At 53.3% G+C, this 27,502-nt stretch overlaps 1 protein-coding gene across 2 annotated transcripts; it reads right to left on the reverse strand.

Annotated features, from left to right (window-relative positions):
• ADPRHL1 (ADP-ribosylhydrolase like 1) lies at positions 1-27,502 on the reverse strand. 2 transcript variants are annotated; one of them, XM_003279768.4, is made up of 7 exons: positions 26,927-27,502; positions 19,432-19,596; positions 12,197-12,322; positions 7,395-7,535; positions 3,586-3,713; positions 2,288-2,420; positions 6-1,038 (listed from the first exon to the last, which is right to left on the reverse strand). In XM_003279768.4, exons 1-7 carry the CDS (start codon positions 27,138-27,140, stop codon positions 881-883), a joined length of 1,065 nt encoding a protein of 354 aa, XP_003279816.1. In that variant the 5' UTR covers positions 27,141-27,502; the 3' UTR covers positions 6-880. The 2 variants fall into 2 exon arrangements, with proteins under 2 accessions (XP_030669590.1, XP_003279816.1); XM_030813730.1 differs by lacking the exon at positions 7,395-7,535 and having other exon boundaries at positions 1-1,038.

The following is a 27,502-nucleotide window of genomic DNA, read 5'->3' on the forward strand; positions in this document are numbered from 1 at the left end:
TAAACATCAGTCAACTGCTGTTTTATTCACACCAGATGCTGCATGGAAAAATCACGTCCAAATTTATTTTAAACAAAAGCAAGTGATCTCTTTTCCAAGACTCTCTGAGAGAGAACCTCATCGCAGGGACAGCGCTTCCTCGTCAGCGAGCCCGGCGGGGCAGGCGCGGAAGGGAAAGGCCTTCTCTGCATTTGGACCTGGCCCACTGAGGCAGACCACAGAGACACGCCAGAGCTGGCAGGAGGCCATTTATGTTCTGGGTTTCTCCGTGAGTTGTTTCAAAAAGAGATTGATCTTAAAATCTAGTGTGATTAAAAAGGTGGGTGGGGTTAAGAGCAATGCTGCTATGTGTGTCCCGCAGGCCCCACTGTGGACTGTTTCTCTGTCCAGGAACACACAACCCACTGTGGACGTGGGAGTGTGGGGGGTGGGGGGAGGCGGTGCATTGGCCCTCACGGGGAAACGCACGCCTGGAGGCAGAGGCAGTACGGAGGGTGTGCAGCGGGGGGCCTGCTGGAGGCCACCACCGCAGTTAGTGTTGTTGAAGAGAGTGAGTAAACAGCATTAGCTCTGCGACAGGATAAAATACACCGCCTGTCCAGGAGACTGCGGGTGAGTGCCACGCATGGAGGTCCAAGTGCAGCAAATCCACGCAGTGTCCGTGTTGATGGTGGAGGACGGAAAATATTCTCACAAGACAAACAATGTATTTTATGCAGCAGTTAGGATTCTGAAATTGGAAATAGAGTTAGATGTGGCCAGTCAGGCACAGACTGCAGTGGAGCCTCACAGAGACACCCTCACCCAGGGTGCTGCGAGAGGATGCTACGGGCCCCGGGGGTGGAATCGGCTCTCTAGGGGGAAAGTGGCAGAAACGGCTTTACTTCTCCTCTGTGGACAGGCGGTAGAGAGCCGCGCCCAGGTCCTCCAGCTTCTCCTTGTCCTCCAGGTCCTGGTACAAGCCTTTGGGAACGAGGTCCAGGCCATACAGCAACCCGAACAGGCAGCCTGCGATGGTGCCTGTGGCCGCGCTCTCCCCTGAAATGCAAAGGCAGCAGTCGCAGTGGGCTCCACCTGACCAGGGCCTCCGCAAGACCCCTGGGGCTGGCCGCCCCTATGGTGGGCCAAACCCCAATTCTGCTGGGGGCAGCTGATAAAAGGGACAGGCAGGCCGGCGCGGTGGCTCACGCCTGTCATCCCAGCTACACAGGAGGGCTGAGACGGGAGAATCTCTTGAACCCGGGAGGCAGAGGTGGCAGTGAGCCGAGATTGCCTGTCTGCACTCCAGCCCGAGTGACAGAGTGAGATCCTGTCTCAAAAAAAAAAAAAAAAAAAAAAAAAAGCCCAAAAACAAACGGGAGGGAGACAGGCGCTTCCCTTCTCCCTCCCTGGGGCAGGCATCTGCGTGAAGTGGTGTTTCAGCACTAAGAGTCAGTGAGGCCCCAGGATGCTGCAGAAGGAAGGCAGAGGGAGGGGAGCCTGAGGCCGCACGGTCCCACCCTTGAGCCAAGGTCACGGAGGAAACCCCTCCAGGGGCTGAGCCGGATCTGTGCAGAGGCTTCCTGACCAAACGGGGCCACAGGTGTGTTTTCCCAGCTCATGTCTGTGGTCAAGCTCAGCTCCAATCCTCACTGAAGGGAGGCAATTTCAGCCAGTCTCACAGAACCACAACAGCTGCTCCCACAAGGCACAGGGTTGACCTTACGTGTAGGAGCTGCCTGGAGCTGCCACAGCCATTCTGCTGGGCTTCCTCCTCTCCCTCCATGGCCAGAGATGGCCAGGGCGGCACAGAGCCAGCACGGATGGAGCAGGATGGGAGCCCAGGACCTAACTCCAGGCCGCAGTCTGCGACTTTGCACAGAGGCTGCAGAGCAAAGGACAAGATGACGGTGACCTTGGAACAGAACCCTGTGAAGGTGGCCAGCCTGAGGCAGCAGTGGCAAGGGCAGGAGCCTCCACACCCCCACACCCCACCTACTCCAAGGCTGCACTGCCCTCCAGGCTCGTGGACCAGGTGAGAGACTCTTGGTCTGCTGGAGCTCACAGCAGGCACCTGCAGCCGCACCTGTATCCTGTAATGTCCTCACATGAGCATGCTCAGGTCAGCCAGTGTACCCTGGAGCCTGTGCCTTCCCAAAGCGGGTTCCAGAAAGGAAGAGACGGACGCACATGCTGAGGCTCAGGAGGTGGCCCCTGAATGCCTGAGGTCCTAGGACACTCCGAGGGGGGTGCTTCAGGAGAAGGGCGCTACCCTCCAGGAAGCCATGGCCATTAAGGAACATCTCACCTCCATGAAACATGGCCCGGTGACACAGCTCAGTCCAGCTGTTTCCTGCTGCAAGGAGGGCGTCATAGGCTATCATGGGGGCGTCGTGGCCTCGTCTTCCCCCTCGACCTTCTGAGCTCCATTTCCTGTAGGTCTGACAAGAGAGCCATGGGTCAGGGGCATGTGCCCAAGTGGAGCCACTTCTGGGTACATTATAGCACAAGCTTTCTGGGCCCCTCCTAGTGAACTGCCATTCCATCCATTCACGCTTTCTGGGCCCCTCCTAGTAAACTGCCATTCCATCCATCCACCCTTTTCTTTTCGAGATGGAATCTGGCTCTGTCCCCCAGGCTGGAGTGCAATGATGCAATCTCAGCTCACTGCAACCTCCGCCTCCTGGGTTCAAGCGATTCTCCTGCCTCAGCCTCCTGAGTAGTTGGGATTACAGGCGCATGCCAGCACACCTGGCTAATTTTTTGTATTTTTAGTAGAGATGGGGTTAGTCACCCACCCACCCATCCATTCACCCATCCATTCATCTATCCACCCATCCACCCACCCATCCATTCACCATCCAGTCATCTATACACCCATCCATTCATCCATTCACCCACCCATTTATCAACCCATCCATTCACCCATCCTTCCACCACCCACCCACCCATCCATATACCCACCCACCCATCAATTCACCCATCCACTTATCCATCCACCCACCCATTCATCCATTCACCCATCCATTCATCCATTCACCCTCCCATTTACCTACCCATTAATTCACCTACCCTTCCACCACCCACCCACCCATCCATATACCCACCCACCCATTCACCCACCCACTCATCCATCCACCCACCCACCCATTCACCCACCCACCCAGCCATCTCACCCATTCACCCATCCACTCATCCATTCACCTATCCACCCACCCATCCACTCATCCATCCACCTATCCATTCATCCATTTACCCACACATTTACCTACCCATCCATTCACCCACCCTTCTACCTACCTGCCCTTCCATCCACCTACCCAACCACCCATCCATATACCCACCCACCCACCCACGCACCCATCCATTCACCTGTCCACCCATCCATCCACCCATCTATTCATCCATTCAGCCACCCATTTACCTACCCATCCATTCACGCACCCTTCCACCCACCCGCCCTTCTGCCCACCCACCCATCCATCTATCCATCAGTCTATCCATCCATCCATCCACCTACCCACCCACCTATCCACCCACTTGCTATGCGCTTATTGAGCACCACTGGTGTGCCAGACACTGCCCCAGTGCCAGGACAAGGCTTACCTTTTCCCTCTCTTCTGCGTCATAATTGTCAGGGAAGATGGCTTTGCTTTCTGAGTCTTTACTGATTTTCCTCTCCTCCAAATAAAATTGCCATTTAGCTTCAAAGTAAAACCAGTGCTCCTGGTATTCTAAACATAAAGAACAGGGTGAGCTGAACACAATGGCATCCATGGAGTGGGGCGGAGGGCCCTGGGGCGGGTGCAGGGAGTGGGGAGGGGGGGTGGGGGGGTGGGGGTGTGGGGAAGTGGCGAAGCCCCCTCCACCCAGCTGCAGGCATGTGGAGAAGCCGAGCACCTGTCCTGGAGTAAACAACTGAGCGACTGTCCAGAATTACCAACATGTTGACGTTTGTAGCTGCTTTCTTTCTTTTTCTTTTTTTTTGAGATGAAGTCTTGCTTTTGTCCCCCAGGCTGGAGTGCAGTGGCGCGATCTCGGCTCATTGCAAACTCTGCCTCCCGGGTTCAAGCGATTCTCCTGCCTCAGCCTCCCAAGTAGCTGGGATTACAGGTGCCTGCCACCACGCCCGGCTAATTTTTGTATTTTTAGTAGAGACGGGGTTTCACCATGTTGGTCAGGCTGATCTCGAACTCCTGACCTCAGGTGATCCACCTGCCTCAGCCTCCTAAAGTGCTGGGATGACAGGCGTGAGCCACTGCACCTGGCCTCTTTTTTCTTTCTTTTCTTTTTTTTTTTTTTTTTTGAGACAGAGTCTCGCTCTGTTGCCCAGGCTGGAGTGCAGTGGCACCATCTTGGCACACTGTAACCTCCACTTCCCAGGTTCAAGCGATTCTCCTGCCTCAGCCTCCTGAGTAGCTGGGACTACAGGCACCCGCCACCACGCCTGGCTAATTTTTGTATTTTTAGTAGAGATGGGGTTTCACCATATTGGCCGGACTGGTCTCGAATTCCTGACCTCAAGTGATCCTCCCACCTCGGCTTCCCAAAGTGCTGGGATTACAGGCGTGAGCCACCGTGCCCAGCCTTTAGCTGCTTTGAAAGGACAGCAAGCAAGCTGGAGATGGGGCAAAAGCATTCTTGTTACATTGTTGCATTAACCCTCCACCTGCAGAGCAGGGCATGGCATGTTTCATTACTCCTAACTGAAATCCAGGCCCCTGAATGCTCTAGGGACTTCTTGGAGGTCAACTGGCCAAGAGGACGCTGACTCAGAAGGGAGTCTGAACCTGCAGCTACACACCCTACAGACCACAGGGAAGCGCCTTCCCGCCGTGGAGCCAGGAGGCATGCAGCTGCCCAGACCCAGTCCCCCGGCCCTCCTGCCTGCCTTACCGTGAGCACCCCTGCCCGCCACACCCCACCTCCTGCTCCCTGGCACCGTGGGAGCCACAGAGGGCGGGAGCTGTGCAGGCCACTGGTGGTTGTCAGGCCCAAGGGACACGTGTGCCGATCACATGTGGTGACAGAGCACAGATCCTGCCTGCCTGGCTGTGGTTGGAGAGCTCAGGGCGCTGGAGAGCAGAGCTGGAGGGCTGCAGCGGGGAGGCTACACTCCTGCCACAGAGCTCCAAGCCACAGGGAGGCCAGGTGGGCCCTGGACCAGGCCCTGGACGAGGCTCACAGGCACCCGAGACTCACGTGCCCTCCGAAACTCTGGGCCAATTTGGTTTCACACAAGGAAAAGTCCAGCCCCCTTAGGGTCTTGTTCAGCGACATGAAATTGGAAGTGAAAGACGCAAAAGTAAGAGGGCAGCGGCCACAGGCGCATCCCATGAACCCACAGGGCCTGGAACTCCGGGTGGAGCGTCAGCGTGGACCTGGGCGCAGACTCAAAACACTGCCTCTCACCCGAGTCAGCGGGGGTTGGCCAATTCGGAAACAGACGTCCAAACACAAAAGCAGGGAGCTAATTTGTGAACTGTCCTCACTGCGGAGGGGCCGTGTCAGGTGGGCCGGTCAGAAGCCCAGAGCAGTGTTTCCGGAGGGTGTCCTACGGGACTTAACGTTCTCTGGATGATTTTAGATGCTCTGTTAAAAAGGTTTCGGTGTCAAGGGAATTCATAAAACTCTGGGTTAAAGAAATTTGAAATTAAATAGATTTATTTGGAGGATTGCTTCTCAGAGCTTTAAACTGGTATCTGTGCATTTCAAATCCCTAAGAGAAAGAGTAAAGCTTTCTGAAGAATAGTCGGAAACATTCCACGAACACGAAGGGGGGGAGGTTTTGCTAGTCAGATACTTCCAACTGTTTTTCAGAAAATGCTTTGAGGAAAACCGTTTTGAATACCAGAGTTCTGGGAGAACATTTGTTAATATACTGTGAATTCGGTAATGGCGTGGCCCCATGCCTGACTGCTCGCCTGTTTCTAAGGTGGGTCAGGGTGACTCTCCTGGGGTTAGGGAGATGACAGCCCCTGGCTGCAGACAACAACCTCAGCTGGAAAGAACCCGGTGCCGCCGGCTTAGCCATCTCCCACCGCTCCCACGCCAAGCAGTAAGAGAGATGAAACCACCGGAAATAAAGTGTGCTGTGGCCAGCCAGGCGTGCTCAGCAGTCACGCTTCCTGAGGAGGGCCAGGCCACGGGGAGCACAGAGCAGCAACTCAAGGAGGTACTGACTGTGTGTGGACGCCGACTTTCTTGCTCCCGTCAGCACAGGCCTGGTGGCTGAGCAGCCCCTGAGCCACGTCCAGGCAGGTATCCATGCCTGCACCCCCGTGGAAAGCTGTGCACCAGTCCCCCACAAGGCATCCATGCCTGCACCCCCGTGGAAAGCTGTGCACCAGTCCCCCACAAGGCATTTCAGAACATGCGCCTGCGCCTTGCAGGGGAAATAAAGGGATTCACTGGTTTTTCTGTTTCTAGAAGACTTCAGACCAGGCGAGGTGGCTCACCCGTGTAATCCCAGTACTTTGGGAGGCCAAGGCGGGCAGATCACTTGAAGCCAGGGCGACCTGGCGAAACCCCATCTCTACTAAAAATACAAAAAATTAGCCAGGCGTGATGGCGGGCACCTGTAATCTCAGCTACTCGGGAGCTGAGGCAGGAGAATTGCTTGAACCTGGGAGGCGGAGGTTGCGGTGAGCTGAGATTGCATTATTGCACTCCAGCTTCGGCAACGGAGCCAGATTCCATCTCAAAAAAAAAAAAAAAAAAAAAAAATTAAGAAGACTTCAGCCTGAGGCTGTTTTGAAAAATAAGCAAACCTGATCCTACATTCAAATCCTCCTTCTCCTTCTCCAGGATATACTGGATACCTTATTTCCAATTTCCTCAACAATGCAAGGACGCCAAACGCTGCATGAAGCTGCCTGTGCTTCCCCTGCCGCCCCCTCCCCTCTTAGACGGCACCTCCCGTGGGGTGGAAGAATCTTCCGGAACCGTCACGTATTTCCTAGTCCCATACCTGCTGTCCCTGCCTCTGGCCGGGCTCATGGGGCTCCTGAGGGAAGGGCCCAGCCCTGAGCTCGCCCAAACCGGCAGAAGCGGAGCTTTCCCCGGCGCACCACGGGTCCCACTCAGCACCCCAAAGGCTGCCAGTCGCTTGGTGCCACGGGCTGGGGTGGACGGGGGACGGGTGGACCCACTGGAGGCAAATGTCCCCGGCAGGCTCAGGTCTCTCTGAGGCTCCGGGTGGGGAGGCAAAGCCTCCCAGGTCAGGGCAGAGGCAGACTGGTCAGGAGCAGCATGGGGCCTGCCTTGCAAGGCCAGCTCTGCTCACATGGCCCGGACAGGGCCCTCCCAGTTCCATCTAAGAGCGAAAGTGCCTTGAAGTATTTGGGGGCCGATGGAGGGGCTGAATCTGTCCAGATCTGCTCTGAGGGCGGACTGGGGCCGGGGGAGCGGCTCACCTGCCGTGTGCCGGATGGTCTTCCTGCAGTACTCTTCTGCCAGCGGCACCGCCCGCAGCATGTCTCTCCCCCACTGGACCAGCGGCCTTCCTTGTGCAGCGAACGACACAAACAGGGCCGTGCACAGGGAGCCCAGGAAGCCTGGAGGGCGGGGAAGAGGGGCGCACCATCACCGGGGCCGCTTGGGAGGGCCTGGGGCCGCGCGCCACGCTGCGTGGGACCCCCGAGGAAGGGTTTGCTCGTTTTCCCTCTTTCCCATGTTCAGGTGCACAGTTCGGCGGCATTAACCACGTTCACACTGTGGACATTCTCCATCCTCTCTGGAACTCCCCATCTTCCCAAACTGTAGCTCTGTCCCCACTCCACTCACCCCACTGCCCTCCCCAGGCCCTGGCCGCCCCCAGTCGACTTTTCTGTCTCCGGATGTGACCGCTCTGGGTGCCTGCTCCTCGTGGAACCACACGCGATTTGTCCCTTTGTGGCGGGCGTGTTCCACTCAGGACGCATCCTCAGGTCCACCCGTGTGGCTCGCCACGGCTTCCCTTCCTCTCCGTGGCTGAATCGCATTCCGTGCGTGGACGAAGGCATTTTGATTGCCCGTCATCTGTGTGTGGATGCATGAGCTGCCTCCGCCTTTGGCTGTTGGGAACACCGCGTCACGTAGACCCTTAGCATCCGTGGCCGGGGATTATCAGTTAATGAGCCTGTGCAGGAGGAAGGCTGAGGTGGGGGCTCTCCTGACTCGAGAGCGACCCCGCAGAGCTCTGGGGCCGTTGCGCACACTCGGGCGTTTCCTGTGCGGGGCCGACTCATGCGCCCTGCTGGTGCTTGGGGCTTTTCTTGCCTGACTTGTGGGCGTGCATTAGCAGCCGGCAAGCTCATCGGCACAGACAAGCTCAGAGCTCATCTTATAGGCACCGTCTCCCTTATTTTCTTTGGTATGTTAAATTTTACAACTGTTTACTGAAAAAGAAATGCATGTGAGTATATATGTATTTAATAAAACACGGTTAAGGAAGAAGTTCAGTCTGGGAGGCCTGTCCTGGTCCATCTTGCAGGGCTGTGGGGAAAGATGGGGCCAGCGGCTTCTGGGGTACTGAGCTCACCCCGCAGTCCACACAGCCAGCCCTGCACCTCACGGAGCGGGTGGCACTGGGTGCGCAGCTCTCAGGGAACATGGCCACGTCTGGCCCCGCCAGGCTCCCATCCACCGATGCACTGGCCTCATCCCGCTACTGTGGAAGCCATCAGACAGGAGCTCGGAAGAGACTGATCTGAATTACAATGATCCTGGCCATAGTGAGGCTAACAATATCCAGGGCTGGCAGGACAGTCCTGGAAATCCCGTGGTCACTGTCCGGGTGGAGACAGCCCTGGAGAGGCCGCCTCTTCCAAAGTCATGAGCTCTCTCCTCTCACTGCCAGCCATCGTGGGGACCGCAGCCGCTGTGGGTCAGTAGTGGCAGGAGGCAAAGTGACGGCCATGGTACTCGTGACATAGTTTCAGAGACGCAGTCGTGTGGGAGGACCAGTGACAGCCGTGGTGACAGTACCAGTAGCAGCAGCAACAATGGTGGTGGTACTCGTGACGGTCGCAGGGGGAACAGTGTGGTGCCAGTGACTGCAGCAGTGGTTGTCGTAGTAGTGATGGTATCATGTGGAGGAGCTGGTGATATCAGTGGTGACAGCACCAGCAGCAGCAGCCATAGTGGTGATGGCTGTACTGGTGATAAAAGCGGAACGGTGTTAAAAGGCGGGGGTGGCACTAGTGGCGGGGGTGGCAGTGGCACTAGTGGCAGGGGTGGCAGTGGCACTAGTGGCGGGGGTGGCAGTGGCACTAGTGGCGGGGGTGGCAGTGGCACTAGTGGCGGGGGTGGCAGTGGCACTGGTGGTGGCGGTGGCAGTGTTGCTAGTGACAGCAGCAGTAGGGATGGTGTGGTGCTGCTGATGGGAGCAGCCATGGCAGTGGCAGTAGTTATAGTGCGAGTGGTCGTGCAGGGGAGCAGTGGCCCCTGTTGCCGAGCCCTCTCCCCATTGGGCACTGCTCCCAGGGTGTCATCTGCCTCTCAGACCTCAAGAGAGCCTGTGAAGGGCTTGGCAATCACCCCTCTTGTGGATGAGGCGTGTGGGGCTGAGAGGTTGTGTTGCTGTTTTGGATCCATGTTAGCTTCAGAAGGGTCGGTTCTGCTGTGGACCCTGTGGGTGTGTGTGAGGCCCACACCCACCTATGAAAGGGGCGAGTCTGCTGTCATGGCGCCGCTGGCCAGAGGCAGGCTCTGGGGTGGGTGCCGTGTGCGTTCTGACATCCCACCTCTCTGTACACCGGGGCTGTGACACCGTCCTGCCGGGGCTGTCGTGGGGAAAAGATGACCCTAAGCCCAGGCTGGGCCCACGGTGAATGGCCACTCAACACGGCCGCTACATGGAGCATGGTTGCCCATGACACACCATGCAGAGATGGGCCGCAGAGACAGGCTGCAGAGACGCTTTCCAGCAGCTGTCAGGCCACTCTTGAAGGCACTAATCAGGGCCTCCCTTGGCCCGGCGGGAGGGCTGCAGCAGCGGCAAGAGTCTATGAATCGTTCTCAAGCCCAGGGCTCTGGGCCCGTCCTGACCCCGCCTACGGCTCTGCCTCCGCGCAGGGTTGCTGCAGCTCTGGGCTCACGGGAGCACGCAATGCACGCTGTAACACAAACTGTGGTTCTTGCTGCCAGAGGTGGTTTGAAAATGGAAAAGGGAGTAGAGTTAAAAAGCACTTTGAAGTGTCAATTTCATAAATCAAACCCTTAAAACATTTTTGGTCATTATCATAGAAATATATAAATTATTCATCTATTAAACATGTGAAATTTTTTTTTTTTTGAGACGGAGTCTGATTCTGTCGCCCAGGCTGGAGTCCAGTGGTGTGATCTTGGCTCACTGCAACCTCTGCCTCCCAGGTTCAAGTGATTCTCCTGCCTCAGTCTCCTGAGTAGTTGGGATTACAGGCATGCACCACCATGCCCAGCTAATTTTTGTATTTTTTAGTAGAGACGAGGTTTCACCATGGTGGCCAGGCTGGTCTTGAACTCCTGACCTCAGGTGATCCTCCTGCCTTGGCCTCCCAAAGTGCTGGGATTACAGGCATGAGCCATCACGCCTGGCAGTGAAATAATTTTTAAAATATGAGTAGGAAATATATTAGCAAATGTTTTAGAAATTTAAATTATTAACACAGATTCTTGTGCTCATTACATTGGTTTCAAATGTCCAACTTTTTTTTTTGTTTTTGAGATAGGGCCTCGCCCTGTCGCCCAGGCTGGAGTGCAATGGCGCAAGCACAGCTCACTGCAGACCCAGCATCCTGGGCTCAGGCGATCCTCCTACATCAGTAGCTGGAACCACAGGTGCGTGCCATCATGCCTGGCTAATTTTTCATTTTTTTGTAGAGACGGAGTCTCCCCGTGTTGCCCAGGCTGGTCTCGTACTCCTGTGCTCAAGTGATCCTCTTGCCTCTGCCTCCCAAAGTGCTGGGATCACAGGTGTGAGCCGCTGTACCTGCATCTGGCAAATGCCCAACATTTTTGGGTCTGAAGGTTTTAATTTTTAATTTGCGTCCGGTTGCACCACTCAGCTAGCAGGAGTCCAGCACTGCTCCCTTCTTGGCATCTGACTCTGGCCCACCAGGTGGGTCACGTGCCTTCCCTCTTACATTTTAATGAGTTTGCCAAGTTGCCTGTGAGTCCACTGCTTAGGCCATCTGTCCCCAGGGTAGTAAAGGCACGCAGCTGCTTGGCTGCAGACTCGGTGGGGGTAGGACGGCCAGGCCAGCAGAGCTACGTGTTGATCGAAGGCCAGTTGCTCACTGCTGTTCTCAGGGAGGGGTGGGCAGCTCTGCCCTCCTCGTTGGGACACCGATCACAGCAGATACCAAAAGGTAATCCTGAACGAGGCTAGTGTGGCTGTTGGATGTGCGTGGGACTGGGCGGTGCCAGGATTAAGGGCCAATTGCAGGTCAGGAGTTTTGAGTCATTTTTGCTTTTTTTAAATGGAAGCCAACCGAGCCGTCTCCTCATTACCTTTCAAAGTCAGGCCTAGAGTCAGACGCTACCGCAGCCACCCCAGCCTGGACTCTCAGAGGCCTGTCCTCCACAGGATGGGATGGGGACGGGGACAAACCCCAGTGAGCAGCTGGCCACCTGGCACAGACCACAAGGAAGGAAGTGCCATGTTAAGGGGGCGACGTGATCCAACCCGCTTCACCCTCACACAGCCCAATTTGCAGATGTGATTCACATGTGGCAGTTGCCCTGTTACAGGTGAGAAAACTGTGGCCTGGGGGGTGGAGCCACTGCCGTGGTTCCCGTGGTCCCCTTCGCTCCCTTGGCCGGCAGGTGGTGGGGCCAACCCCCACCTGGCACAGCAGGCAAATGCAGGAAATATTGTACAAACCCTGGTTCCCGGCGTCACCCCGATCCCACCTGCACCCAGGCATTGGTGCCTTTCTTTGTCTTTTGTTGTGACACAAATGATACCAAAACCACTGAATTCTTTCCCTCATACAGTTTCTTCAACATCACCACACTTATCACTAATCCTGCTTTTGGGCTGAAAACAGGCCTTAAGCAAAGCAGATTAAAAAATAAGCCAACTCTCCCAACAAATCAAAAAATCAATGTGATCCCACAAGATTTCCAGCCCAGTGTCCTGGGCAGGGCACCCTCACAGCAGGCAGCCAGCAGGTGCAGGGTCAGCTTCTGTCTCCTTTAAGCAGACATGCAGATGGCGGCAGCTCCAGGCCCCTGCCCCCCGCCCCACACTTACCTGTGGGATGGTTGTGGGTCATCCGGCCGCACTCCACGCTGACCTCGATGAGGGTCTCCAGCCGCTCAGGCTTCCAGTACCGCAGGCCGATGCACATGGCCTTGGTGGCTGCTCCAAACCCTGAGCCTGCGTGGAGAAGGAAGAGCTGGTTTAGACCTCTGCTCCAATAATTCCACCCCTGACAATCTAGCTTTCATGAATAATTTTAAAAGTATAAAAATTTGTGTAATAACACGTTATCAGAGTGTGGTTTAAATGAGTGAGCTATGGGCAGGCCACTCAAGTGCCTGCAGCAGAAAGGAGATGGGGCGAATTCGGTTGCATCCAAGTGTCGGGTGTTAGTCACTAAAAACAGAATGTTTGATGGCCTGGAGATATGCTCATGATATGCAGCATGCTTTCAACGAGATGTTTTCCCTGTAAAAACAGCTTCATTGAGTTATAACTACATACAACAAACTAGGCATAATGAAACGTGCATGACCCTAAGATTTTTACATCGGTGTACCTCGGGACCCAGCACCCAGGTGCATAGGGTGAATACAGGTGTACCCCGTGACCCAGCACCCACACGTAGAGTGAACATAGGTGTACCCCGTGACCCAGCACCCAGGTGCAGAGTGAATGCCGCTGTTGCCCTGAAGCCGCCGGTGCCCTCTGCAATCCGTCCTCCTGCCTCTCCCAAGCCCCACTGCTGCAACCGTGTGTGTTACTCAGTGTGTTCCAGGCCCTGTGTAAACGGAATTACACAGAAAGTGCCGTGCTTTTCGCCTGGCTTCTGTCACTCCTTATAACTGCTCTGAGAAGCACCCACATTGTTGGGGATCAATAGTGATTCCTTTTTATGGCTGAATAGCTCCCCCTTGCATTGATCTGCCATCACTGCTCTATCTGCTGACCTGCAGTTTGGGCTGTGTCCAGTCTGGGGCTCTGAGCGTGAGGCACCAGATCCTGGTGTGGACAGAGGCTCTCTTCTCTTGGGCGAATGCTGGGGCAGAGCCTCCAGATCACGTGGTGATGAATGTTTAACTTTTTTGTTTGTTTGAGATGGAGTCTCGCTCTGTGGCCCAGGCTGGAGTGCAGTGGCCTAATCTTAGCTCACTGTACTTCCACCTGCCAGGTTCAAGCAGTTCTCCTGCCTCAGCCTCCGAGTAGCTGGGATTACAGGCACGCACCACCATGCCTGGCTAGTTTTTGTATTTTTAGCAGAGATGAGGTTTCACCTTGTTGGCCAGGCTGGTCTTGAACTGCTGACCTCAGGTGATCAGCCTGCCTTGGCCTCCCAAAGTGCTAGGATTATAGGCATGAGCCACCGCGCCTGGCAGAATGTTTAACTTTTAAAGAAACTGCCAAATGGGTTTCCAGAGTCAGAGTGGTAGAACCATTTGATGTCCCTCCAGCAGATCTTCCACAGCCCTGACAGCACTCGCTACATTTTTTTAAAAATTTTAGCCATTCTGTTAGGTATGTAATGGTATCTCATTGTGGTTTTATTTGCATTTTTCTAATGACGGAAGATGTTGAGCATGATTTTGTGCTTATTGGCCACCCATATATCTTCTTTGGAGAAGCTTTGTCCATGTTTTATTCTTTTAAAAAATTTTTTATAGGCTGGGCACGGTGGCTCACGCCTGTAATCCCAGCACTTTGGGTGGCCGAGGCAGGTGGATCACCTGAGGTCAGGAGTTCGAGACCAGCCTGGCCAACATAGTGAAACCCTGTCTCTACTAAAAATACAAAAATTAGCTGGGTGTAGTGGCAGGTGCCTGTAGTCCCAGCTATTCAGGAGGCTGAGGCAGGAGAATCGCTTGAACCCGGGAGGTAGAGGTTGCAGTGAGCCGAGATTGCGCCACTGGGTGACAAAGCGAGACTCCATCTCAAAAAAAAAAATTTCTTTTTTATAACAGAGATGGCGTCTCACTATGTTGCTCAGGCTGGTCTGGAACTCCTGGGTCCAAGTGATCCTCCTGGCTTGGTCTTCCAAAGTGCTGGGATTACAGGTGTGAGCCACCACACCTGGCCCTCTTGCCCATTTTATATGGGGTTGCTTGCTTTCTTCTTATTAAGTTGGAAGAGTTCTTTATGCGTCTCACTCTGACTCTGTTGCCTAGGCTGGAGTGCAATGGCACGATCTCAGCTCACTGCAACCTCTGCCTCCCGGATTCAAGTGATTCTTGTGCCTCAGCCTCCTGAATAGCTGAGACTACAGGTGCGTGCCCCCACGCCCGGAAAATTCTTGTATTTTTAGTAGAGGAGAGGTTTTACCATTTTGGCCAGGCTGGTCTCGAACTCCTGACCTCAGGTGATCCGCCCGCCTCGGCCTCCCAAAGTGCTGGGATTACAGGTGTGAGCCACTGTGCCCAGCCTGAGCCTGCAGTTTCCTTTGTGTGTGTGTTTTTTTTTTTCCTGAGACAGAGTCTTGCTCTGTCACCAGGCTGGAGTGCAGTGATGTGATCTTGGCTCACTGCAACATCTGCCTCCTGGATTCAAGCAATTCTCTTGCCTCGGCCTCCTCTTGGATTACAGGTGCCTGCCACCATGCCTGGCTAATTTTTGTATTTTTAGTAGAGACAGGGTTTCACCTTGTTGGCCAGGCTGGTCTCGAACACCTGACCTCAGGTGATCTACCCGCCTTGGCCTCCTAAAGTGCTGGGATTACAGGTGTGATCCACCATGCCTGGCCTTGTAACTTCTTCTATAAGATGTAATACTATTTAGATGACGTTTCTCCTCTTGAGTGACCTTTGGTAGTTTATGTCTTTCAAAAAAATTTGTCCTTTTAATCTAAGTTGTTAAATGTATTGGCATAAAATTGTGAATAATATTCTTTTATTTTCCTCTTAATTTCCACAGACTCTGGTGATTTTATTCCTCTTATTGTTCATACTATTTGTCTTTCTCTTTTTTCCACATCAGTCTAGCTAGAGGATTATCAATTGTTTTGATCTCCTGAAAGAACCAGCTTTTGGTTTTATTAATTTGCTCTACTCTTTTTCTGTTTTCAATCATTGATTTTCATGCTCATCTTCACTAATTTCTTTCTTCTGCTTTCTTTTGATTTAGTTTGCTATGAGTTTTCTGGCTTTAAAACATGAAAATGGAAGCCAATGGTTGGAAACCTTCATGTTGAAATCACTGCCTATAACTGTGGGTTTCTCTAGTTCTCTTTGCAGCATGGTCAGTTTTTGCTTCATATATTCTGAAGATCTGTTATTAGGTACAGAGACATCTAGGTTTGTTATGTCCCCCTGATGAACTGATCCATTTACTAGGATGAAATTACCTTCTTTATTCTTGGGAATATTCTTTGCTCCAAAATTTACTGTATGTGTTACTAATGTAGTAACTCCAGCTTTCTTTTGATTAGTGTTAGTGTGGTATATTTTTCCATCTTTTGTTTTTTCTGAGATGGAGTCTCACTCTGTGGCCTAGGCTGGAGTGCAGTGGCACGATCTCAGCTCACTGCAACCTCTGCCTCCTGGGTTCAGGCAATTCTCCTGCCTCAGCCTCCCAAGTAGCTGGGATTACAGGGGCACACCACCACGCCCAGCTAAGTTTTGTATTTTTAGTAGAGACAGGGTTTCACTATGTTGGCCAGGCTGGTCTCAAACTCCTGACCTCAAGTGATCTGCCCGCCTCGGCCTCCTAAAGTGCTGGGATCACAGGTGTGAGCCACTGCACCTGGTCTATTTTTCCATCTTTTTTAGAACCTTTAGTCTATTTACGTCTTTATATTTAAAGTGTTACTGAAGTGCAACAGGAGGTTTTTTGTTTGTTTGTTTGTTTTTAGTGTATTCCTTGGCTGGACACAGTGGCTCATGCCTGTAATCCCAGCATTTTGGGAGGCCAAGGTGGGCAGATCACTTGAGGCCAGGAGTTTGAGACCAGCCTGGCCAACATGGCAAAACCTTGTTACTACTAAAAATACAAAAATTAGCCAGGTGTGGTCGTGGGCGCCTGTAGTCCCAGCTACTTGGGAGGTGGAGGCAGGAGACTCAGCTGAACCCGGGAGGTGGAGGTTGCAGTGAGCCAAAATTGCGCCACTGCACTCCAGCCTGGGCGACAGAGCAAGACTCCATCTCAAAATTTAAAAGTTATTTCTTATAAGCAGCACATAGTTGGGGGCTGGGACCTGCTTCTTTATCTAATGTGACAACTTCTGACTGTTATTGGGGGTCTTCATGCCATTTGCATTTGACGTCAGTATTATTATCTTCTTTGTTTTCTACTTGTACTGTCTAGTGTTTGTCCCTCCTTCCCCCTTTTCTGCCTTTTTTGGGTTGAATGTTTCTGAAAGGATTCAGTTTTATCTCTTTTGCTAGCTTACTATTGCTAACTCTTCTGTGATTTCAGCGGTGGCTTTTGGGTTCATGGTGTCCGTCTGTGGCTTGTTATAGGCTGTGGGATGACGCCACGGCATACACGGTGTGGGAGCCTCACCGTCACCGGCTTCCATCTCTCCCCTGCTAGCCTTCGTGCTATTGTTGTTGTACATTCTACTTGTATTTTATAACCATACCGCTCACTATTATTTTTAAGTCAATTATCTTTTAAAGATATTTAAATAACATGTTTTAAAAACGTACACATTTCCCCATACAGTTACCATTTCTGTAACACTCTATCCCGCTGCGTGGGTCCGCGTCTCTATCACGCTGTGTCCCGCCCTGCGGTCTGTGTCTCTATCACGCTTTATTCCACTGCGTGGGTCCGTGTCTCTATCAGGCTGTGTCCTGCCGCGTGGGTCCGTGTCTCTATCACGTTCTGTCCCCACCCTGAGCGTGAGTCCGTGTCTCTATCATGCTTTATTCCACCACGCGGGTCCGTGTCTCTATCACGCTGTGTCCCGCCACGCGGGTCCATGTCTCTATCACGCTCTGTCCCGCCGCGCGGGTCCATGTCTCTATCACGCTGTGTCCCACGCGCGGGTCTCTGTTTGCATCCATTGCGGTTTTCCTTTTGTCTGAATGACTTCCATTAGCATTTCTTGTTACGTGACTCTGTGGGTGATGAATTCTTTCAGCTTTTGTTTGTCTGAGAAAGGCTATTTTGCCTTCATTTCTGAAAGATATTTTTTTCAGGTATAGATTTCTAACAGGCCAGGCATGGTGGCTCACACCTGTAATCTCAGCATTTTGGGAGGCTAAGGCAGAAGGATTGTTGAGGCCCAGGAGTTCAAGACCAGTCAGGGCAACAAAGCAAGATCCTCTCTCTACAAAAAAATAAGAAAAACAGGCAAGTGTGTTGGCACACATCTGTTGTCCCATCTATGTGGGAGGCTGAGGCAGGTGGATTGCTTGAGCCCAGGAGGCTGAGGCTGCAGTGAGCCATGATTGTGCCACTGCGCTCCAGCCTGGGTGACAGAGCAAGGCCCTGCACCGCCCCCAAAAAGAATGCTAGGTTGAAGTGGTTTTTTTTTCAGTAGCTTAATGATGTGGCTCTACCGTCTTCTAACTTGCATCGCTCTGACAAGGCACCTGCTGTCATTGTTACTGTTGCTTCTCTGTGTGTGATGTGTGTCTTTCTTCTCCGGTCTTCAAGATTTTTCTTTAGTATTATTTTAGAGCAATCTAACTACTGTGTGCCTTGGCGTCGTTTTCTTCATGTTTCTTGTGCTTGGAATTGATTTTCTTATATCTGTGAGTTTATAGTTTTCATTAAATTTGGAACAATTTTGACAATTATTTCTCCAAGTATTTGTGTTGCTTTTGTTCTCCTCTGTGCTGAGGATGCAGACACATGCATCAGGCTGCCTGAGGCCGCCTGCGGGTTGCTGGTGCTCCCTTCATCCTTGGATTCTTTCTCTTTGTATGTCTCACTTTGGATAGTTTCTGCCGCTTTGCCTGCAAGTTTGTTAACCTTTTCTTGGAAATGTCTAACCTGCTGTTAGTCTCAGCCAATGTATTTTAAAACTGAGACATTATAGTTTTTATTTCTAGAAATGTGATTTGGATCTTTTCAAAAATGTCTTTCATGTCTCTACTTAACTTTTTGAACACATGGAGTATCTGGCATTTTCTGTCCTTGTCTGAGAATTCTGACACCTGTGTCAGGCCTTGTCAGTTTGGATTTATTGATTTTCCTTGTGAGGAACTGGATTCTCCTGATTCTTTGCATGCCTCATATGCTGTTGAGTCCTGGATATTTTTATATTCCTATAACTATTCTTGACCTTTGTCTTGGGATACAGTTAAATTTACTTGAAAATAGTTTGATCTTTCTGGGTTTTGCTTTTAGGATTTAAGTCTTGGCTGGGTGTGGTGGCTCCTGCCTGTAATCTCAGCACTTGGAGACTGAGGTGGGCGATCGCTTGAGCTCAGGAGTTCAAGACCAGCCTGGGCAACATGGTGAAACCCCTTCTCTACAAAAAAAAAAAAACAACCAAAACATTAACTGAGTGTAGTGGAATGCACCTGTGATCCCAGCCACTGAGAAGGCTAAGGTGGGAGGATTGCTTGAGTCTGGGAGGTCAAGGCTGCAGTGAGCCATGACTGCGCCACTGCTCTGCAGCCTGGGTGATGGAGTGAGACCCTGTCTACAAAAAAATAAAAATAAATAATTAAAAAAAAATTTAAAGCTTCGCTGGGCATGTTGGCTCACGCCTGTAATCCCACCACTTTGGGAGGCCAAGGCAGGTAGATCACCTGAGGTCAGGAGTTCGAGACCAGCCTGAGCAACATGGTGAAACCCCATCCTTACTAAAATACAAAATTAGCAGAGCATGGTGGTGAGCATCTGTAATCCCAGCTACTCGGGAGGCTGAGACAGGAGAATTTCCTGAACCCAGGAGGTGGAGGTTGCAGTGAGCCGAGATCACGCCACTGCACTCCAGCCTAGATGACAGAGCAAGACTCCATCTCAAAAAAAAAAAAAAAAAAAATTTAAAGCATGCTTTTCAATAGATACCATTAAGAAAACAAAAAGGCAAGGCATGCAATGGGAGAAAATATTTATAATATATAGAGCTGACAAAGGAGGGGCCCCCGCCCGTATTCCTTAAACAGATGCCCGTGCTGGCCGGGCTGACCGGGAAGGGCCCCCACCTGTGTTCCTTAAACAGACGCCCGCGCTGGCCGGGCTGACCGGGAGAGGCCCCCGCCTGACAAAGGGACTCTAGGTAGATCCGGCCTCACTGAAGCCACCTGGAGATGCTGGGGTTAGTGGAAGACAGATGGTTAGGACCGCAGGGTCCCCAGCAGGGTGGCTTTAGGGGTGGAGGAGAGGATTTCCCTGACCTTTTTCGTTGAACGGCGTGTGCCAGGCGAGGAGGTAGTTATTGGGCTTCAGCTGAGCACAGCCTTCAATGGTAGCTGGGTCTGGCCGGCGTTCTGGAAGCTTCTCAACGATTTCCACATAGCACCTCACCATCTCCCGGTACAGATCATCCAGGCACCAGTAGTCTGCGGAAGAAAGGGAGGGCAGACATCAGAGCCAGCTGTAGTGTGAGCTGTGGCCTCCCTCCCGTGGGGTCGGGCACCAGTAGTCTGGGGAAGAAAGGGAGGGCAGACACTGCAAGCTCCACCTCCCGGGTTCAGGCCATTCTCCTGCCTCAGCCTCCTGAGTAGCTGGGACTACAGGAGCCCGCCACCACGCCCGGCTAATTTTTTTTGTATTTCTAGTAGAAACGGGGTTTCACCGTGTTAGCCAGTATGGTCTCCATTTCCTGACCTCGTGATCCGCCCGCCTCGGCCTCCCAAAGTGCTGGGATTACAGTCATGAGCCACCGCGCCCAGCCCCACCATGCTCCTTTTCTAATGGTTCTATCTATGTGGCCACAAACAGAACGAAACCAGCCTACTCCATGGGCGTGTGATGCAGACAGTGGAGGCTGATGTGCCCAGCTCCGGCTCCTTCTTCTCTTGCCGGAAACCCAGGTGCTACAGGGACAGCTGCCACCAAGCAGCATCCCCAGCCCCACGTCAGTGTTCTGGAAACAAGGGTGGGCTTGAGGCCCTGAAAGACCCTGGAGCACAAGGGCGAAGGAGCCAGACACAGCAGACACCCGCCCTATGCCCAGCACCCAGGAGGCCCAGACATCCTCCCACAGCAAAGGCTAGTTCTTATTTGCCATTTTCTCTGATAAGGCTCAGTGAGGTTATGTGTCTTGCCCAAAGCCAGAGCTGGCAAAGGTGTTTGCCTGCAAAGCCCGAGCATTTCTGTGATTAAGTAACCCGCAGTGTGTGGATGGAGTCCACACAGCCTCTAAAATCAGAGCCCGGGTGCCTGGCCATGCCAGGACAGGCTGTGGCAGGTGGATGCCCACCAGGTGAGGCCGGCGAGGGGGCCCCTCCTGACGGCTACTTTAACACCCAGCAACTTGTTTTCATTCTGTACTAAAACTGCACTCTGGGCTTGCGGGTCAGCCCCGGGAGACGCCACTGCTCCCTTTTCCTTGGTGATGAATCCCCCACCTTTGGGGAGAGGAGAGGTGGGAATGAATGGGGAGAGGGAGGCAAAGATGGAGGCTTGGCCCACCCTCCATGGGGCAGAAATGGCACTTGGAAGCAAAAGACCTTCCTGCTGGTGGCTGGGGCCTTCTTCAGCCGCATCAGAGCCAGATGTCCTAGCATGGATGGGTTGGTGAGATTAGGAAGGGCACTTGGCAAAGTCACTCCCTCCTCCAGGACATGAAACCTCTGCAGCTGCAAACCCCCGGAGAGAGCATGCAGGGCTCCTGTGGCTGCAAACCGCTGGAGAGAGCACGCGTATGTAGGGACCATGGCTGCAAACCCCTGGAGAGAGCGCACAGGATCCTGAGGCTGCACACCCCCCGGAGAGAGTGCTTGGGGCCCAGCGGCTGAAAACCCCACAGAGAGAGCGTGCAGGGCCCGGCGGCTGCAAATCTCCTCACCTCCCACCACAGAGAGAGTGCACAGGGCCCCACAGCTGCAAACCGCCCTCCCACCCCCCCCCCCCAGAGAGCACTCAGGGCCCGCAGCTGCAAACCCCCCAGAGAAAGCAAGCAGGGCCCCTTGGCTGTGAATCCCCCAGAGAGAGCGCTCAGGGCCCCGCGGCTGTGAACCCCCCAGAGAGAGAGGGCTCCCGGTCGCTGCAAACCCCTGGAGAAGTGCTCAGGACAAGGACTGCATGTTGTGTCCTCCTACTACCAGTTCCCTGACCTGGCCCAGCAGAGGCCTCTGAAGAGAGCGGCAGTCCTGGGAGGCGTGGCCAGCTGGCCTGTGCACGGTGTTGTCATATGGGCACGGTGTTGCCAACACGCCTGGTGTCTACATGCACAGTGTTGTATGTGCATGGTGTTGTCTACACACATGGTATTGTCTGTCCTGCATGTATGATGTTGTCATAAATGCATAGCATTGCACTGTGTAAACACACACATGCACCGTGTTGTCATACAGGCATGGCTTTGTCTATATGCATGGTGTTGTCTACACACGTGGTGTTGTGTGTGCATGGCATTGCCTACACACATGATGTTGTATGTATGGTGTTGTCTACACACGTGGTGTTGTGTGTGCATGGCATTGCCTACACACATGATGTTGTATGTATGGTGTTGTCTATACACATGGTGTTGTGTGTGCATGGCATTGCCTACACACATGATGTTGTATGTATGGTGTTGTCTACACACACGGTGTTGTGTGTGCATGGCATTGCCTACACACATGATGTTGTATGTATGGTGTTGTCTACACACGTGGTGTTGTGTGTGCATGGCATTGCCTACACACATGATGTTGTATGTATGGTGTTGTCTATACACATGGTGTTGTGTGTGCATGGCATTGCCTACACACATGATGTTGTATGTATGGTGTTGTCTATACACATGGTGTTGTGTGTGCATGGCATTGCCTACACACATGATGTTGTATGTATGGTGTTGTCTAGACACACGGTGTTGTGTGTGCATGGCATTGCCTACACACATGATGTTGTATGTATGGTGTTGTCTATACACATGGTGTTGTGTGTGCATGGCATTGCCTACACACATGATGTTGTATGTATGGTGTTGTCTACACACGTGTTGTGTGTGCATGGCATTGCCTACACACATGATGTTGTATGTATGGTGTTGTCTACACACACGGTGTTGTGTGTGCATGGTGTCTACATGCACGTTGTGTGTGTATGGTGCCTACATGCATGTTGTCTGCACACATGGTGTTGCGTGCATGCCCAGTATTGTTTCACATGACGCCATGTTCATCACCCAGTTCTGAGTTAGGGAGGAGAGAGAATGTGGCAAGACCATGGTTTGGGAGACACGAGTCCTGCAGTCTCATGGGAGAGGTGTGAGGGCTGCATTCCTGCAGGAATTAAGGTCACCTTCGCCTGCACCTGAAACCCCTGGGTGGGGGTAGAGCTGTGTGGCTTTGTTCAGGCTGTGTCTAAACCCAGCGTGTGCCACTCACAGTCACTGGCACAAGTAGGTCCACAAACAGCCTTTCTCAGCTCAGTCCTGGGTTAACAAGCCTAGCCCTTCCTGAGTCCCCTAAAAGGATTCATTTTATTCTGGAATTAGACATGAAACGTCTGTATTTAACTGAAATTTAGCCTTTTCTAAGCAAAAAGAAGCCATAAAACAAAATGGCACAAACAGCATTGTCGTTTCAGGTTAGAATTTAAGCAAGAAACAGATTTTCAAAGCTGCTACCCTTGGGCTTCTCCCTGGGTCTCTTTCCTTTGGGACACTCAACTCCTGTCTCCCGTCTTCCCTGTCTGGTCTCCTGAAAGACAAATCAGTTTCTAAAGCTGCCTGAGGGGCCGGGCACGGTGGCTCACACTTGTAATCCCAGCACTTTAGGAGGCCAGGACGGGCAGATCACAAGGTCAGGAGTTCGAGACCAGCCTGGCCAACATAGTGAAACCCCCGTCTCCACTAAAAATACAAAAAGTTAGCCCAGCCACTCAGGAGGCTGAGGTAGGAGAATTGCTTGAACTCGGGAGGTGGAGGTTGTAGTGAGCCAAGATCGCGCCACTGCTCTCCAGCCCAGGCAAAAGAGTGAGACTATGTCTCAAACAAACAAACAAACAAACAAACAAACAAAAATGGTGCCTGAGTCTCCCAACTCATGTCTCAATAAAGAAAAGGCAAAATACTAACATCCAGTGAGCTTGTAGCAAAATGTCAACTGTTTCCAAACGTTTTCTGCCATGAGCCAAAGTGCCACTCTCAGTTATCAGGGCCCCGGGAGAGGCTGAGAAGGTGCTGGCCCTGTGCCCTGGAGGCCGTGGCCAGGTGACACCTCCCGCCATCCTGCTGGGCCCTGAAGTTGGCTGAGTGAGCCTCAGGGCAGAGACATGTCAGATGTGCCTTCGGCCACACGGGCCTGCACCAACTTCCCATACTGGCCTAAGTGCTTCCTCACACTTTGCTGGTCGCTCTGTTTAATCCTTTGTGACCTTGTGAGGGAGGAAGGCCCTGGGAGGGAAGCCACTTCCCCAGTTTTCCCAGGGAGTGGGGGTGGGGAGCTGGGAATGGCCGGCTGCATACCCGGGCGATGGCCGAGCTCTCTGTGCAAGGCCGCCCCTCCCCAGGCCTGGCACACACACACACCTGCTAAACGCTTGCCAAGTGACTCGGTGATAATGCGCTGGCAACATGGGCTTGTCACTCAGGGCCATGGATGCCACCTCTCCTACGTGTCTTGTAGAGCACTAGACACGGTTACTTCCTGATTCAGAGTCTGCTCTCGTGCCCTATTCAGAGGCACACCCGGAAGGAGGGAGGCCTGTTCAGAGAGGCTCACCCGGAAGCAGGGAGCCCTGTTCAGAGGCTCACCCGGAAGCAGGGAGCCACACAGGCTGCCCCGACCCTCAGATCTGTGCTCACTCTAGCAGCAGAGCCAGGGTTTGCCAGACCACACAGCCCCGTGGCTCGCAGGGTGAAGGACTTTTCAGTGCAGCTTACTTAAAGATGCCAAACGTAGTTCCATTTGTAAAAGTCTGCCTGTCTTTGGAAAGCATGCTGAAGAGCCCCTGCACACTGCAATTGTTAGGATAACTGCAGGCCACCGTGATCTTAGCAGTCAGGGAGGGTGCTTACGAGCACGGGGGCCAGATTGTGTGGTTCCCGTCCAAGCTCTGCCACTCACTGGGCTGTGTGGCACTGGGCAAGTGCCTGAACCTCCCTGTATGTCAGCCCTTTCTCCTGTAAGATTGTGATAAAATCAGCCTCCGCGGTGATGTGAGGAGCATGTGTGGAGGATAACACGCATGAAGCAGCTGGAACAATGCCTGGTACAGAAGTGCCGTGGAGTCAGCACTCACCATCGTCGTTTTGTAGAGATGGAGTCTTGCTAAGTTTCCTAGGCTGATCTAGAACTCCTGGGCTCAGGCAATCTGCCCACCGTGGCCTCCCACAATGCTGGGATTGCAGACGTGAGCCACTGTGCCCAGCCCTTACCATTGTTAACACAACTTAAAGACCCCCTTCCATAGGCTACAATTTGTTATTTAAAGAACAAAGCTAAACTTAAGTGAAATTTCAACTTTGATTTTTAGTGAGTTGAAAAAAATCTGCTTGCTTTGGTTTCTAGAGGGTTAAGCAATTCCAGGGGTGATCTTGTATGTGTATTTTCTCACGACCCATAAACTAGACGCTGCAGCAGCACAGTGAACCCTCCCTTCCAGTCCATAGCTGAGGACCACGAGAGCTTAGAGCAAACTTACTTCCTCCTTAAGAATAGCGCCCCACGGTGGCTCATGCCTGTCATCCCAGCACTTTGGGAGGCTGAGGCGGGTAGATCACTTGAGGTCAGGAGTTCGAGACCAGCCTGGGCAACATGGTGAAACCCCGTCTCTACTAAAAATACAAAAATCAGCCGGGCATGGTGGTGGGCACCTGTAGCCCCAGCTACTCAGGAGGCTGAGGCAGGAGAATCGCTTGAACCCGGGAGGTGGAGGTTGCAGTGAGCTGAGATCACGCCACTGCACTCCAGCTTGGGCGATGGAGAAAGACTACGTCTCAAAAAACAAACAAAAAACAGCGCCCCAAACGTCTGTAACCCTTTTAACTATGTGAATTTCGTGTCCTGTTGGGCCGATCTCCGTTGGTGCATTTTTGGAGTGTCCTGTGCTGCTGCCCTCCCTGAAGGCCTGGCAGGACCAGACCCACAGCCATGGACGCTGCCATTCACAAAACGCCCACCAAGTGCCACCAGAAATGGGACATGCAGAGCTGGTGTGAGTGCACACACGGCATCAGACGCCCAGAGGAAGCCAGACTCAAGAGTGAGCTCCAGCCGTCTATGGTGAAAACAAACCAGAGCTTTGTCCCACAGGTGTCTGTGTGTGGGGTGCACCTGTTCTGGGCTGCGGGGCACAAGCGTAGGGCTGCTGGTCCTAAGGGCACACGAGAGGCCACCTGGAAAACCAGAAGCAGGAGCTCCTGGACGCCAAGGCTGTGAATAGTCGGACGCCGCCCCATCTCCAGCAAGCCGGGAACCTTATCTTATCACCAGCGCTTCAGCTTTCCCGTTATTTAGGGACCGGCTACAGGCTCGATGGCATTCCTCCGCTGTGAGCACAGAACTAAACTGGGCGCGTCCATGGCAGACGAACAGAATGGTGGAGTGAACCCATAAGTGAGATTTCATTGACTTAGCCGCAGCCCTCAGATTTTAATTCTGCCATGATAAACAGCACCCACGGGGTTTTGAAGAGCAAATGCCTCGCAGGAAAGCTGGACTGCATGTCTGTGCACCTACCGTTTCCCTGAAATTCATGCAAAAGCTTGATCCTAAAATCAATTTGCTACTTAAAGGTATTTTAAGAAGCTTTGTCTCCCATCTCGTCCAATCAAGTTTACGTCATTTTCTTAGAACACATTTGTGTATGGGCAACTCTCCAGGCTGAACCATTTTGGGAGATGGTATTCTAACCGTAATTCATTGGAATTTAGAACTAATCCCCAAACAGTATTAATAGGTTCACATTTCCAACTGGCTTATTTTACATCCCTTTGTAATGAATTCAGAAGAAGAAGGCTTAATCTCTGCAGCGAGAAGTGAGCCCTCACCCTACTCCCACCAGCACAGCCGAGAGAGGCTTAACTGGCTTTAACTCTATTAGAAACAGAAGGTGCCAGGCTTAGTTAACGCTTTACAAATACAAGTGAAAAGTCACGTTTAGAAATTGAATCTTAATAATCTGCAAAGTAAAGTAATACTGTCACCCTCAGAGAAACCACAGGAGAAACACGATCTGCCGCATATCAAATTGGAGGGACACTCAAATTAAATTGCCACTTTTAGCAGCGGCATCAGGTAACAACATCGGCTGAAGGACCGCACTGCCTTCAAAGCTCTCGGAGGCTTACTGGGAGAACTCGAGCAACCACAGTGTTCCCTCCAGCCCGCACCCCGGAGCTCCCCCCCCCCCCCCCCCCCCCCCCCCCCCCCCCCCCCCCCCCCCCCCCCCCCCCCCCCCCCCCCCCCCCCCCCCCCCCCCCCCCCCCCCCCCCCCCCCCCCCCCCCCCCCCCCCCAGCCCGCACCCCGGAGCTCCCCCCAGCCCGCACCCCGGAGCTCCCCCCAGCCCGCACGCCGGAGCTCCCCCCAGCCCGCACCCCGGAGCTCCCCCCAGCCCGCACCCCGGAGCTCCCCCCAGCCCGCACCCCGGAGCTCCCCCCAGCCCGCACCCCGGAGCTCCCCCCAGCCCGCACCCCGGAGCTCCCCCCAGCCCGCACCCCGGAGCTCCCCCCAGCCCGCACCCCGGAGCTCCCTCAGCCTGCACCCCGGAGCACGGTGGGGCCAGCCTACCTGTGGTGAGGGCCTCGGCGGTTGCGATGTGCATGATAGTGTTGTCACTCACGGGCCATTCTGCTGGCGAGAGTACGAGGTGGTCCAGGCCCCCGGAACGCTGCAGCTCCTCCTGGATCTTCACGCCTACAGTGCTGTTCTCCTTGCAGACATTTCTGTAGCCAAGAGCATCGCCGACGCTCCCCAGCAACATCGCAGCCTTAAATTTCTCCATCGCAGGAGGCGGCTCCTCTTACCCCACAGCTGCCGAGCGTCCCGGCCTTTGTCTCCTCCTCAGCCCGCCTGACTTTTATAGTGGTCATTGTGTCACTGTCAGGGGCGTCCTCTGACGGCCAGGCGCTCCTCGTCTATCTCTGCAGGTGGCACCAATGAGAGGACCTTTCTGTCCCCCACGTGGGAGGTGTCAGTTTTCTTCCGCGTCTGGACAGGCACCAGCTCCTCAGCAAAGGAGTCTGCTGGCTTCTGCCAGCACCCGGAGCACCTTCGGAGCGTTGACAGAGCAGGGGCTCCTCTCGCTGTCCCTGGAAGGAGTGTGCACACTTCCCCGTGTGTGGTGCGGAGTGATGCGGGAGCACA

This window comes from Nomascus leucogenys, chromosome 5 (genome assembly GCF_006542625.1).
Source record: "Nomascus leucogenys isolate Asia chromosome 5, Asia_NLE_v1, whole genome shotgun sequence".
NCBI classification, from domain to species: domain Eukaryota; kingdom Metazoa; phylum Chordata; class Mammalia; order Primates; family Hylobatidae; genus Nomascus; species Nomascus leucogenys.

Excerpts from the sequence above, each read along its gene's own strand:
- ADPRHL1 (XM_003279768.4), bottom strand. The coding sequence starts at position 27,140 with ATGGAGAAATTTAAGGCTGCGATGTTGCTGGGGAGCGTCGGCGATGCT. Across the intron at positions 12,323-19,431 it reads CACGCCGTTCAACGAAAAAG|GCTCAGGGTTTGGAGCAGCC; the intron begins GTCAGGGAAATC and ends TTCTCCACGCAG. Across the intron at positions 3,714-7,394 it reads GACCATCCGGCACACGGCAG|AATACCAGGAGCACTGGTTT; the intron begins GTGAGCCGCTCC and ends CTTTATGTTTAG.